The sequence below is a fragment of the Hydra vulgaris genome, chromosome 02, assembly GCF_038396675.1.
Source record: "Hydra vulgaris chromosome 02, alternate assembly HydraT2T_AEP".
NCBI classification, from domain to species: Eukaryota; Metazoa; Cnidaria; class Hydrozoa; order Anthoathecata; family Hydridae; genus Hydra; species Hydra vulgaris.
Genome location: NC_088921.1, coordinates 65,892,601 through 65,906,885, shown reverse-complemented (window position 1 = coordinate 65,906,885; position 14,285 = coordinate 65,892,601). Strand labels below are relative to the sequence as shown.

The 14,285-nt window shown below is 31.0% G+C and overlaps 2 protein-coding genes across 2 annotated transcripts; both read right to left on the bottom strand.

The window, feature by feature from the left end:
• Nucleotides 1–739: 739 nt before the first annotated feature.
• Nucleotides 740–4,729, bottom strand: LOC136077114 (uncharacterized). The gene is made up of 2 exons (XM_065791728.1): nucleotides 4,417–4,729; nucleotides 740–4,093 (listed from the first exon to the last, which is right to left on the bottom strand). The coding sequence occupies exons 1-2, from the start codon at nucleotides 4,653–4,655 to the stop codon at nucleotides 3,265–3,267; spliced, it is 1,068 nt and encodes a 355-aa protein (XP_065647800.1). The 5' UTR covers nucleotides 4,656–4,729; the 3' UTR covers nucleotides 740–3,264.
• On the bottom strand, nucleotides 1,770–3,153 carry LOC136076249 (52 kDa repressor of the inhibitor of the protein kinase-like). Its single transcript, XM_065789723.1, has 3 exons — nucleotides 2,817–3,153; nucleotides 2,079–2,718; nucleotides 1,770–2,034 (listed from the first exon to the last, which is right to left on the bottom strand). The coding sequence occupies exons 1-3, from the start codon at nucleotides 3,151–3,153 to the stop codon at nucleotides 1,770–1,772; spliced, it is 1,242 nt and encodes a 413-aa protein (XP_065645795.1).
• Nucleotides 4,730–14,285: the final 9,556 nt, after the last annotated feature.

The following is a 14,285-nucleotide window of genomic DNA, read 5'->3' as shown; positions in this document are numbered from 1 at the left end:
ACAATGTAAACAAACTTGTGATGCGGCCGGTGAACAGTTATCACTTACCTTAACTGTATTGAATTCATTTTTTTCCCTAAACGCTAATGATCAATAAAGTAAACTTTAAGTCATGAAAGTTTACAAAATTAAAACCATATTTTAACAGTTAAGCAAGGTAAACTAAAATAATGGCGCTGAGTAGAACGTTTTAAAAGGTAGAACTAAAAAATAGAAAAAAGATATATTTAATAAAATAAATATTTAAATTTGTATAAAACATAATGCTCTTAGTTAAAATATAAAAAATACATTACATCAAAAAGTAAAATCATATATATTTTTTAAATATAAAAACTGATAAAATCCTATTTACTGATTGAAGGTGTTAAGGTTACTAAAGAGAGAAAAAAAAAAAAAGCATATTTAGAATCAAAATTTTGAAATATTATTTTATATTAAAAGATCTAATTAAAATAATTTTACTTTCATAGTTTTAATTTGTTTTATTTCATGTGTTTTATAAAATATAAATAATAAAAAATTCATTTTAAACTAAAAAAATATTTAAAAAAAGTAATACTAACATTTCACTTTTTTTTTCAATCAAATTAATTTAATTAAAATGATATGTTGGAAGAACAACTACTTGTAATATTTATACTTATTCTTAGTCTTATATTTATTACATAATCAACCCCCTGTTCATTGCTTGTTTAAAATTGAGGAAGGACTGACCTCTGGAGTTTTAACAACACACTTTGTTCAGAAAAAAGTTAACTGTATATTTCAAAAAAAAAAAAAGATTTTGTTACTAATATGGCCCAGACACTATGTATTACATAAACTAATTATATATGAAGTTAAAAATTCAAAACAACTTAAAAAGCGTCAAACATAAAATATTAAAAGTTAACTTACAAATTAACAAATAAAAAAAACTTTTAAAGAAAATGAATTATAAAAAAAAAAAAAAAAAAGGTAACAATTTTTATCTGTAAAATTTTAATCTACAATTTAAAGTGCAAATAAGTCTATAACTTTTTCAATATTAGGTTCTATCTCTTGGTGAATATGCAATAAAGCAAGACTGTTCATTCTCTCAGATGACATAGTACTTTGTGTGTAGTTTTTTAATCGTCTCATAGCTGAAGACGATCTTTCACAAGCAGAAGAGCTTACAGGCAATGTTCCTAGAATGCAAAGACTAACTCTTAAATTTGCAAATTGATTTTTAGGAAGACTTTTTAAAGTACTTGAAATATTATCTGGTAAGCAAATTTTTTCTTGAACCCAAAAGCTTTCCACAAATCAAGTTCTGCGCTTAAAGAAATTGCACATGGCAAATCTGTTGAATAAAAATTTACAAAAGATTGAAACTCAATTTTCCAGTCAATCTTCTTAGAAACATAAGACATTTTATCTGGAATAATAACCAAAGCATCATAAGCAACCAAAGCATCAACACTAAATCTGTTATTAACTTCAAATAGGAGGTGATCGATAAGTGGTATGGTTAACGATTTCTTGAAATAATCTGAAGTTGAACAAGAAGGAACAATATTTCTATATATTTGACACCTTGATATTTTTAATTTAACTTCTGCAACATCAACTTTAGAAGCAAAACAAAGAATTGTATCATACCACTTTATGTGATAATCATCTATTAGACTTCTAAGTGTAAGCATACAACTTTTTAAAGCTGAAACAGAACTTAAACCATCACAAATATCAAAAGTTTTTCCTTGCAACATTTGTGTAACAGGAATAGTGTAGTCAAGAAATGTTCAAGTAATCACTAAAGATGCAATAAAATCAAAAGTTGTAATGAGTTTTAAAAAACAAGAAGCTTGTGAGGAAGTTTCTTTATTGCACTTTTTTTCTAAGTTCATACTCATTCCTTCAAGACAAAAAACAATAGGTACAAACAAACTTTCAAAATCATTCAACCCAGTTATGCGTTCAACCCATCTTGTGTGACAAACATCAATTAATTTTTTCTTTGTAGCAGAAGGACAATGTTTGGTGATAGCTGCTTCTAATAAATTTTGTCTTGACTCAGAAAAATTAAAAAATAAGACAATTGTTTTACTTGCTCCATCATATTTCTGACTTCTTGCAGTTTGCACGAATTTGCTACACTAAGATTAAGTCGATGACTAAAACAGTGAGTATAAACTGCTTTGTCATTGTAATCTTTAATTCTCTTTGCAAGACCTTTAATATGACCAACAACAGATCCTGCACCATCATACCCCTGACCTCGACAATTGGAAATGTCAAGAGAATAATCTTTAAGACATAATAAAATAGTTTTGCAAAGAGCTTCTCCTGATAAACCATATTTGCAATGCAAAAAACCCATAACTTCTTCTCTTACATCAAAAGAACTATCTATAAATCTTATAATTAAAGACATTTGTTCCTGATTGGAGCAATCAGATGCTTCAACAGTAATTATCAAAAAAAATTGATTTTCCTTTATATCGGAAATTAAAATATTCTGGATATATTTTCCACAATAATTTATTAATTCATTTTGTGACGAATTAGAAATATAAGATGCATTCTTTGCACAGCTGTTAAGATGATGCTCAAGAACTTTATCCTCACCTCTGATCCTGTAGTTTAAAAGTTCAACAAAATTTCCGACTCCATTTACTAAAGAATATTTTCCAACAGTAGGATGATGTTGGGAATTGTCACGATGACCTCTAAAAGCTATATTGAGACGGCCTAAGAAAATGATTCAACAATTGAATGCAATTCGTCCCGATTTAAAGCAACCTCCTTTTCATATTCTTTATTAATTAAAATATCAATATTTTGAATACTTCCATTCATTGTATTTAAAACTGCTGAAAATATGGTCCAGGTGTTATAATGAAGACTTTGTACAGCTAAGTGATGTTCATTAATCTTTCCTTTTTTCCCATGATAATGTCTTTTAAAAGCACTCACAGCATCTGGCCAGTGCTTTAAAGGCTGAGAAAACAAGTTTTTACATCTACTAGATTTCGAAAAGTACTTAAACCCAAACAAAACACAACTCAAACAATATGATCCATTTTCAGATGGTGAATAACTAAGCCATAAAAATTGCTTTAACCAGATAAGTTGGAAAGATCGCCCATGTTTTTGAAAAACAATAACGCTCATCTGGCAAAACATTTCTAATCAAGTTTTTTAATTGCAAATCATTTAAAGTAGATGCCTGTGAACGAAAGCATGCAATATCATATTCACTAGGAAATTCACCTGACAACTTATTTGTATTAGACTCTAGTTTTGAAATTTTGGCAGATAAAAACTTTTTTTTTTAATTTTACAATCATTTTTATTTAAAGGTAGCAAAGTATTGGAAGAACACGATTTTGAATCTATAAAGGAATCAAAGACACTATTTCTGTGAGAGGGTGTTATAAATTTGTTGTTATTAAGTTCATATAAAAAAGATTTATCAGCAATGGTAGAAATAGGTGGTTCTTGATTGGTGTTGTATTTATCTGTAAACATAGTAATTGTTAATTGTTTAGCACAATTACTAACTTTTTTACATAAAAATTTACGCTTCAAGCACTTCTCATCTGGAACAAAAACTAGAGGTACATAATGATTGTGTTTATATAGAAGTGAAGGATTTGATCCTTCAAAACAAAACAATAAATTCAGAACATCTGATGATGGAGATAAAATACGAGGTTCAATTTTAAGATTAAACATAAGTTTATATTTTAGGAACGAACTAATTGTTCTGTAGTAACACTGAACTCGTTTAAAACACACAGTTGAAGGAGCAAGAACGCAAAGAAAACCAGACCATACAAATTCTTGACATATATGTAATGCTTCTTCCTTAACAAGATCATCTTTTAGTTTTCCTGAGTCTACAGAATGTGTGGACACAGACACTGCTAACAAATTATCTATCGATGAAAACTCATTTGGATACTTTAAGCACAAGCTGACAAACGATGGATGATTACTATAAAATGAGGGATTTAAATATAAATCAATTGCTGTCAGAATTCTTAAATCCATTACCAAACTATTATCACCACTCAGGCAAATAGAAAACGAACTAAATAGACAACTACCAGTAGATTCAGATCTGTAAAAAAAATGAATAAAGCTTTTTAATACACAGTAAAAAAGATCCAACGCCAAGCACCAAACTTAATGTAAAATAAAATTTTATTCAAGAATTTATGTTTGATAAAAAAAAAGCAAATCAATTAGATTAAAGCAAAAGATAAATTAAAAAAATGGTTTGCTTATGCTAATTTTCTTAAAGCAATTTTAAGTCAAATTTATTTTTATTATTATTATTGTTATTAATAATATTATTATTACTATTGTTGTAGTTGATGTAAAGAATGAATTTTTCCAAATATTTTTTCTTTTACTTTTTGAAATAAATAGAGAAATGCTTACTTCAACGCCATAGTTTTCCTTGAATTCTGTGGAATGCCACACTCGACAGAAATATTTCTCTTTATTGACTTTTGAACAGTCAATAAGTCATAAAGATCTGGTTTGTGAAGGAAATTAATCCTTAACGACAATTCGGAATAAACAGTTCGTAGATTTTCAATACAACCGTTCTCAATTAATTTTCTTACAGACTGTAAAGAAATGCAAGACATGCTAAGAAAATGTTTTAATTTAGCCATTTGAAAGTTTCTTTTAAAATCTGCAATCGACAGAAACCAACAATCGATTAACGACTAACTGGCACCCAAGGGCTGTCGACTTGCGTAAAAAAATGTTAATTTGTTTGCAGAGGATTATGGGATGCCCGGATAGAATAACATTTAAAAAACAAATTAAAAACGAATATATATAAAGTTATATAAAGCAACAAATGCTATTAGTAATGAAATATTTCTAAATACTTTATTGGTTTTTTAATCTAATTTTGGACTCGATTTGTTAAATTACATTTTTGACTTAAAATATGAACCCACTTAAATCTGGTTGCCATAAAAAATATAAAACAACTCTGAAAACTAGAAAAATCAGAAATATATATATATATATATATATATATATATATATATATATATATATATATATATATATATATATATATATATAATTGTTCTTATTATACAATTGAAATTATTTGTGTAGCAAACGTTCCATCTTTTTATAGTTTTTTTTATTTCGTGGAGAAAGATCTCGGTTATACAGTTTAATAAAATAAAATATTCGTGATATGACGAATATATGGACTATTTTTTTTTGTAGGTAAAAAGCATGTTCGAAGTGATATTTGAATAAAAACTCAAAAGAACATATTTCCATTATTTTGGAAGATAATCTAAAAGCCAGGTTTTCCATATCAAGCCACTTTTCAATATATTCTATGAAAACTACTTCCATATTAGAAATGAAAGAAACTAACGATGAATTTGGATAACAATTTTGGATGTTTGTTTGTTTATTGGTCTCCATACCATTCTTACTAGCTATTGTAAAATCAATCGATTCACTGCAAAGTACTACCTTACAATGTTGACACAGAGAGATTCTTTTTATTAACAAGTTAGAGAAATATGTATGTGATTGTTCAATAGATTATTTTATAAGGATAGCAACAGGAAATCTGTTTAAAAGAACATTATTTTTTGTATTATTATCAAAAAATAGACAATCTTTTTTAGTTAGTATTTTTTGTGAATTTTCAAATAAGGAATTTAGATACAATGCCACACTAAAATCTGTTTCTGCCAGACAGTTGCTATTAGACTTACTAGTTTCTACTGACAACAGCAAAAGGGTATTCTGGTAAGCTGCTCGAAATTGTCTTACAGTCGGTCTGTCATTCCACCCTCCTTTACTCCGTATAGTTCCAAAAAAACTTTCTAATCAATCTTGGTTGAAGCGAGATGTGCAAACAAAAGGAAATCCTTCCAAGAGAAGCTCCTGGCACAATTCTAGTATACTGTTAATTGTAACATTTAACCCCCAATGACTAGCTATCTTGGATTGGGATTGTACATCACAAAACTTCCATTTCTTAATCCAAGTTTGGAGTTCTTTTAACAATGTAATGTTATTTCCATTAGTTGCTATAGCACAACGAGCAGGTTTATCACCCTGAAGCTTTCTTGAATTTAACAGATCAAAAAGAATATCCATTTTTTCAACAAATTGGGCAGTCACTCTTACAGTTGACGGTAATATATTTGCAGTGACACACAAAGACAATGCGGTGGCAACCTGATGAATTAATACTTGTGTTGCTAGATTAACTCTCATTTTTAGAAATGCTCCAGGATCGAGATGTTTGTCAGTCAATTTTGGTGCAAGACGGATAAGATTGCATTTGTCTAGCTCATACAACATTCTAATGTGATTCCATGAAACTATATTACCATCAATATTAATGTTATGTCGCATAAGATTATTGCGAACACTTTTAATTAGATGAGGGGATCAAAGATAATATGAATTCTATTTTTTAAAGACGGGTGTTGAATATAAGATTTTATTTTTGAAAAACCAAGAATTTTAAGTGCTGCAATATTAGTTGATCCTTGATCACACACAATACACCAAACTAACAATCCACAGTCCTGAACTTTTTTTTTTTTTTTTTTTTAAACATCTTCGCTTCCAACAAGGCTGCAAGCAGCAACTAATTAAAGTTGGAAGTTACTGTAAGAGAAAAAATGAAGATTGTAGAGCAAGATAACGATTGACGGACGATTTAAAAGATTGCAAATTATACCAATCAGGAAAGCAAGATGAAGGAAGCAAATTCCAAAGAAGTGATGTTCGAGGAAAAAAACTAGAAGAATAAGCGTTTTTGGAGCACTTAGAAACAGTCACAGAAAAAGGATGACACTTAATTGAATGACGAGTAACACGAGAATGAATTTTAGTAGATGGCACAAGAGACGCTAGCTCTTTAGAGCACTGCCCATTATAGTATTTGTAGAAAAGAGAAAGAGAAGCAACATTACAACGATGTGATAATGGTTGAAGGTTGGCTGCAAGAGCAGGTCCAACTATGTTTACAATGCGTTTTTGCACCTTGTCTAAAAGAGAAAGGGCATCATTAGAAGATCCGCCCCAGATATGGCAACAGTATTCCATACAAGGCCGGATTTGAGATTTATAGAGATAGAGAATAGAATCCAGAGTAAGAAAGTGGCGAGCTCGATAAAGAGATGCAACCTTAGCAGATGCTAATTTTGCAACTGATTTGATATATGGTTTCCAAGAAAGATTGGAAGTAAGAGTTAATCCTAGAAGATGAAGAGTAGGTGACTCATCGAGTACATCACCGTTCATAAATATAGGAAGATCTAAATTATTGCGGTAACGATTGGCTGAAAAAAATTGAGTTTTATCTGAATTAAAGTTCACCAGCCACTGTGAGCCCCATGCTGTAGCAGAAGTGAGATCCTTTTCAAGTTCAAATGCCCCCTCCAAGCAATCAGAGGGTGTTGGTTTCTTATCACGACAAGAATAAATGGTAGTATCATCAGCAAACAATGCCACCTTAGATGTGAGAATATTTGGAAGATCGTTAATGTAAATTAAAAAGAGTATAGGGCCAAGGATAGAACCTTGAGGAACCCCTGAAGTTACAGAATAAGAAGAAGAGTGTTGTCCATCGAGGACAACTTTTATGCTACGGTTGAAAAGGAAGGATTCAATGATCTTAAAGATGTTGCCGGATACACTATAAGAAGAAAGCTTATGAAGAAGACCTGCATGCCAAACTTTATCAAAAGCTTTTGAAATGTCAAGAGCGATGGCCTTAACCTCTCCACCTTCATCTTATGCACGATAAAACCTGTCAGTTATTACTGTTAGCAAATCAGCTGTAGAACGAGAAGATCGAAACCCATATTGATGTTCAGAAAGTAAGTTATTAGATTCAAGATGAGAAATTAAGTGTTTGTTAATTAAAGATTCAAAAACCTTGCTTATGATAGGAAGAAGACTTATGGGACGGTAGTTAGACGAATCAGATCGCTCTCCAGAATTTTTGAAGGTAGGGATAACAGATGCGGCTTTCCAGCAGGCTGGAAAACAAGACTCTGATAAGCACTTGTTGAATAGTTTTGAGAGTATAGACGACAGCTCAGGAGAACACTTCTGCAAGACAATAACAGGTATGTTGTCTGGGCCACATGCTGTAGAAGAGTCTAGGCAGGAAATCACTTTAGATACAGATGCTGGAGTGATATGAATGTCAAGCAATGGATCAATCTGTTTTTTGGCAATATCAGGTAGAACGCAATTAGTGGAATCAAGAGATGATATTGATGAAAAGTTTTTAGCAAACAGTTCGGCTTTGTCTTTAGGTGAGGTGACAAAGTCTGAACCATACAAGAGAGGTGGAATTATAGATTTGCCCTTATTATTGATATTATTAAAGATTCTCCAGAAGTCACGAGAGCCTAATTTTTGAGATGAGATACGAGATTTCATGACCTGAGAATAGCGGGTTTTGGCGTTAGACAAAACCTTTTTACAATTGTTTCTAGCAGTAATAAACAGACGTCTGTTTTCTGGAGAATTGTTTTGCTGATAAATATGGAAGTAACGGTTTCGATTGGCAATCGCAGCAGCACAGTGTGAAGAAAACCATGGAGGAGAGTGAGGCTTGACCTGGAATCGTCGAGAGGGAATAAAAGATTCCATGCCAGTCTGAATCCACGAAGTTATGTAAGAAGCACATTTGTCGACAGGAAGTTGAAAGATTTCTACCCAAGGGCCATCACGAAGAAAGTCACGGAAAGAATCCCAGTCAGCTTTACTGTAGTTGAAAGAGGTTCGGTAATAGGGGGATTCAGGTGATGAAGAAGAATAAGATATTAGTTTTAGAGAGATCAAACTGTGATCAGAAGAACCTAAGGGTGAATGCGGAGAAACTGAGCACTGACTAGGATCAGAAACAAGACATAAGTCGAGTAGAGAAGGTAAATGATTAGGGTTGTCAGGAAAGCGAGTTGGAAAGTTGACTATTTGAGTTAGGGATTGAGAAAGGCAAAAGTTGTGGGCTTTAATGCCTGCAGAGTCACTGACACTAGAGCCAAGCCATTCAGAGTGGTGAGCATTAAAGTCACCGACAACAACTATATTAGCTGATGGATAAAGAGAGAGGGCTTGGTCAATATGATCAGAAATAACATCAAAAAAAGTGCAGTCTTGAGATGAAGGAGAGCGATATAGAACAAAGAGAAAGGCAATAGAGTGAAGTCGTGCTAAACAAAAGCGCATGAAAGAATAGTCTGTGGATTCAAACCTAGTTTCACGACAAATGGGTGAATTCTTACGAATGTAATTGCCGAGGCCTAGCATGTGACTATTGGAGTCTTTACGAATCAGAGGAAGATAACCATCAACACTAAGATCACAAGAGGAGACAGCTGAACTTAAATTAGTCTCACAAAGAGCAAGTAGGTCTGGTGAACTTTGCAAGAGATAAGACTCAACAGAAGAAAAGTTACTTCGAAGACCACGAATATTAGTGAATGATAGGTTTAGAGGACTTGCTGATGATGATGGTTTTTTGTGTTTTATAGTTTTTGTGACTTTATTTATTTTTAAATTAGATTGAAGAACTTGACTCAAAGCATAGATAGTACTCAGAACACCGTTTAATAGCCCAAGCAATTGCCTCATTACTACTAATAAACCCTAAGCCGTAACAAAGGGCTCCAAATGTGGCCTCCGCAATGCACACCAAAAGTACAAACAGGGACACCATCCATGCGCAACATGGCACTGTTAGTACTTTGATATTTTTCAGCTGTTGATGGAATCAGCCTCTCTGAGAGCTACCACAGCGTTCGGGAAACCTGACTACCAGCCGGCCTCAGAACCATAAAACTGAGTTTTAGAGCTGTACCCTCATAAGGAGATAATAGAATGAGTTGCTTAGTCATAAAAACAGTGACACAAGCAAACCCATGCATTGAGTCAAGAAGATCCAGTATTCAACATCCTTAACTGGAAACAATGTATTAAAAATACATCTGCGCCAGCCTAATAGATGAAGAAGGGGTGCGAGGCTGGTCAACAGATAGAATCTGTTTACCCCTTAAGTTTTTGCCTCGGAGGCCTTCTACAAGACAGTAGCTGGGTGCATTTAACATCTGCCCAAGATGAGTATTTTTATCGAGACACCATCTCTAGCCTTTACTCAACCAAGAGCCCCAAGGCTGGGGGTGTTTTAAATCGGAGTTGGCATCTCCTAGCCTTAGCCTAAAAAGGCGTATCCTACAAGGCAGCAGGACATGAAGCAGATTGTACATGTTACCAGTAGCAGTATAACCTGATCTGACAATGATTAATATGAACAACAGGATGATTAACAATGATTAACAATGAACAACAGGATAACATGATCTGACAATAACCTGATCTGACAATCTGACAAACTTTTGATATAGCTTCTTGAATAAACTTAATAAGATTAACTGTTGAAACAGTTGAGTTACTGAAAAAATATGCAACTGGTTGTTTCCATTTAGTGGCAATACCTCTGATAATAAAAACTAGAGCTTGATTCAGTGGTTTCTTGTTCTTTATTCCAAAAACAACATCTACACTTTTATCATAATCTAAGTGTTGTTTAAGTGCCATCTCATCTAATACTAAACTGCAATTACGATAATGTTGATTCATGTTATTAACACGAAGTTTTAGTAAAGTAAACAACTTTTGTGAGAATCCAGTTGGCATATCGCCATAAGCTCTTGTTAGAAACAATTTCAATGTGTTGCGACTTGGTAAAGAAAATATAGTACTTAACATTTTATAAATTTGTGGACTATGAAAAATAACTCGTAGTCCAAGTAATTTATCCGATATTGTCCAACGATTTCCTTTTTTATGGCGGTAACTCATTTTTATTTGACTTGTAAAAAATTTTTGTTGATCATCTGAAAGAAAGTTTTTAGATAAATCTAAAATAAGATTAATTGAGTTATTGCTATTTCTCTAATAGTTTTATTTTTTTTCGTAGCCTGCATATTGTAACACGAGATGTACGCAATAAATTTTAGACTTTTCTGTACTTTTTTATATTTACAGTTTCTATATTGGCTTGAGTGTTTTCAACTTTACTATCATTATTTTCATTTTGTATTTTTTTAACTTTTAAAGGCAAATGATTTCTTTTGGTAGGTGGTTTTCTTTTTTCTCCTACAGATGGTGGTCGATTGGGAACATTAAAAAATGTAGGGATTGCATTATAAAGCAGACGTTTTCCTCCATTGTTTGTAAAATAGTACATTGAACTTTCAAAATGGTTACTACACAAACGATATTCTTTGTTCAAAACTTCAACAGACTTTCTATCTAGATCTCCTCTTCTACAATTTATAACCCATTTCTTGCACCTTTAAAAATAAGAATAACATATACTTTTCGTTGCATACTTATTGAATTACAATTACATTACATAAATTAATCAGTAAAATAACTCGATAAAATGAAAACAAAAACTTATTCTAAAAGAAAACAAATACACATAACTTATGTGTATTTGTTCAAACTTATGTCATAAGTTTGAAAAGTTGCACAATAGCCTACTTTAATTTTGTGTTACAAAAATAATGTGATAAATTAAAAAAAATATATATATATATATTAAGTACTAAATTATATAAATTAAGTACTTAAATCATAATGCTTAGTATTACTAAGAAAGATAAATATTTAACTTACTAATAGTAAAGTTAAATATTTATCTTTCTTTGTCTCTTGGAAAACGAAAAAAGGACACATTTTTATCGGCTACTCCACTGGTATTTGTGCAGCTAACTGCTGCATAATATAAAGGCATTTCTTTATACTAAAAACTATAACTTATTGAAGAAAAAACGCGATATAATATGCAGAAAACAATTTACAGTTTCATCCAAATTTGTTATGAGAGTTAATTTTTATACTACCTAAACATCCCATAATGCCTTGCGCATACGATTACACTTTAAACTATGTAAATATAGAAGAGTTGACAGCGCTTGCTGGCACCTAACTTGGCCTGAAGTTACGCTACCGAACGATGAAAAAAAACACAAGTTAAATGAACTTAATAATTTTTTGGACTCTCGTTTGCCGAATAACCGGGCTAAGTTAGGCACAAAAATGTTTTGCCCAACTTGACCTGAAGTTAGGTTACCGGAGGATAAAAAGGAAAACATTTAATAAGAATTTATCCCATTTTGAAATCTCGTCAGCCATATAAACAGGCCAGGTTAGGCGCGCCTAATATGGTCTGAAATTGTGCTACCGATAAAAAAAGTCGAATTCACTTTAGAAATATTTCTTAAACTCGGAAGCCGGTGAAAAACGAGCAGGAGGACTTAATCACAAAATAAAAATGAAGAATATTTTTTAAATTAAAAAGTTTTTTAATAAAAAAGTGTTTACCAAAAAAGATGTTAGCCAACGCGCCTTACAAGCCTAACCCTAAACCCGCCCCTGTATATATATATATATATATATATATATATATATATATATATATATATATATATATATATATATATATATATATATATATATATATATATATATATATATATATATATATATATATATATATATGTATATATACTGTTATGATCAGTCAAAGAAGGTAAGGATGATGCGTTTATCATCACAATCTTTTCATAGATTTAAAAATAGAATTTTAAAAAGCAAAATATTAAAAATGGCTATTACTTTATCCGAAATAAAAGATATGTTCATTCAGCACAAAACAAAAATTTCGACATTATTTAAAGAACAAGAAAAAGTATTCGTGGACTTAATAAGCGATAACTTAAAAATAATCAATACACGCCTAGATGATATTGAAACAAAAACATTGGATTGCACTAAAAGAATATACTTGCTAGAAAATGATATAAAAGACTTTAAAGTAAGGTTAAATTTTCATGAACATTTATTCGACCAAAAGGTGAAAGCTGCTAATGATTCTAAAGAATTTGAAAGCCCTTATAATATTACAATTTTAAACGAAAAATGCAGAACCTCCGAAGATAGGTCGAGGCATTACAAATCTTTTAGAAATTTTTAATAAACAAAACACACTTCTTTTGAATAATGATAATGATCCAGATGCAAACAAATCAAACATAACAAATCTTTTAGAAATTTTTAATAAACAAAACACACTTCTTTTGAATAATGATAATGATCCGGATGTAAACAAATCAAACATAACAAATCTTTTAGAAACTTTTAATAAACAAAACACACTTCTTTTGAATAATGATAATGATCCAGATGTAAACTTTTTTGAGGATGTCTTAATCGACTCTAACTATTTTGATATTGAGGAAGTATCTAACCTGACAAATGCGTCACAAATGTTATTTTCAACTCTAACTTTAAACATTCGTAGTATGAATAAAAACTTTGAAAGTTTTAAATCAATGCTCAAAAATATAAATTCTGAGTTTACGGTAATATGCTTAATAGAAACATGGTGCAGAAATGAAGAAAATAATTTTAAAATTCCATGTTATAAGGCAATCCACCAAACTCGAGGTGGTGGCATTGGTGGTGGTGTATGCATTTTTGTTCATGATTCAATCCATTTTCAGAAAATAGAAATTTTAAGTATTCAAAACGCGGACTTTGAATTTTCTAACTATCGAATTATTAAACCACAATAATAATAAAAACATTTTAATAACTGTTTCGACCGCCATGCGGAAATAAGAAATCTTTTTTAAAACACTTAAAATGCTACTTAAAAAAAGTAAAACTTAATTAACCACGTGAAATTATTTAATTTTTGAATCCATTCTTATCGTAGTAATAATTGCAAAGTATCGAATTGTACTTCAACAGAAAGTGTCTAATATATTTATATTGTATTATTAAAATCGCACCTTGCTGATAGCAAATCAAAAAGATTATTATGGCAGTAACAAAATCAGACATAAAGAAAATGTTGACAGAAATGTTCAGCGAATACAAATACAAGAAACTAAAATAATGCTGAGGCAACAAGAAAAAAACTTTGTTGAGATTTTAAGCTCCAATTTAAAAATAACAAATGATCGATTATTAAAGACAAATCGGCGGAAAGTATAAACAAAATAAACAAATTAGAAAAAGAACTTGATGAATTAAAAGATAGTCTTAACTTTCACGAACATTTAATCGACCAAAAAATTAAAACGGAATGTAATAACTTAGAGAACGAAAGCCCTATAAAAGATATTAGCGAGAAAAATAGGATATTAGAAAATCGATCATGACGAAATAACCTTAGAATAGAAGGTATTACTGAAATTATAAACGAAACCTGGGAT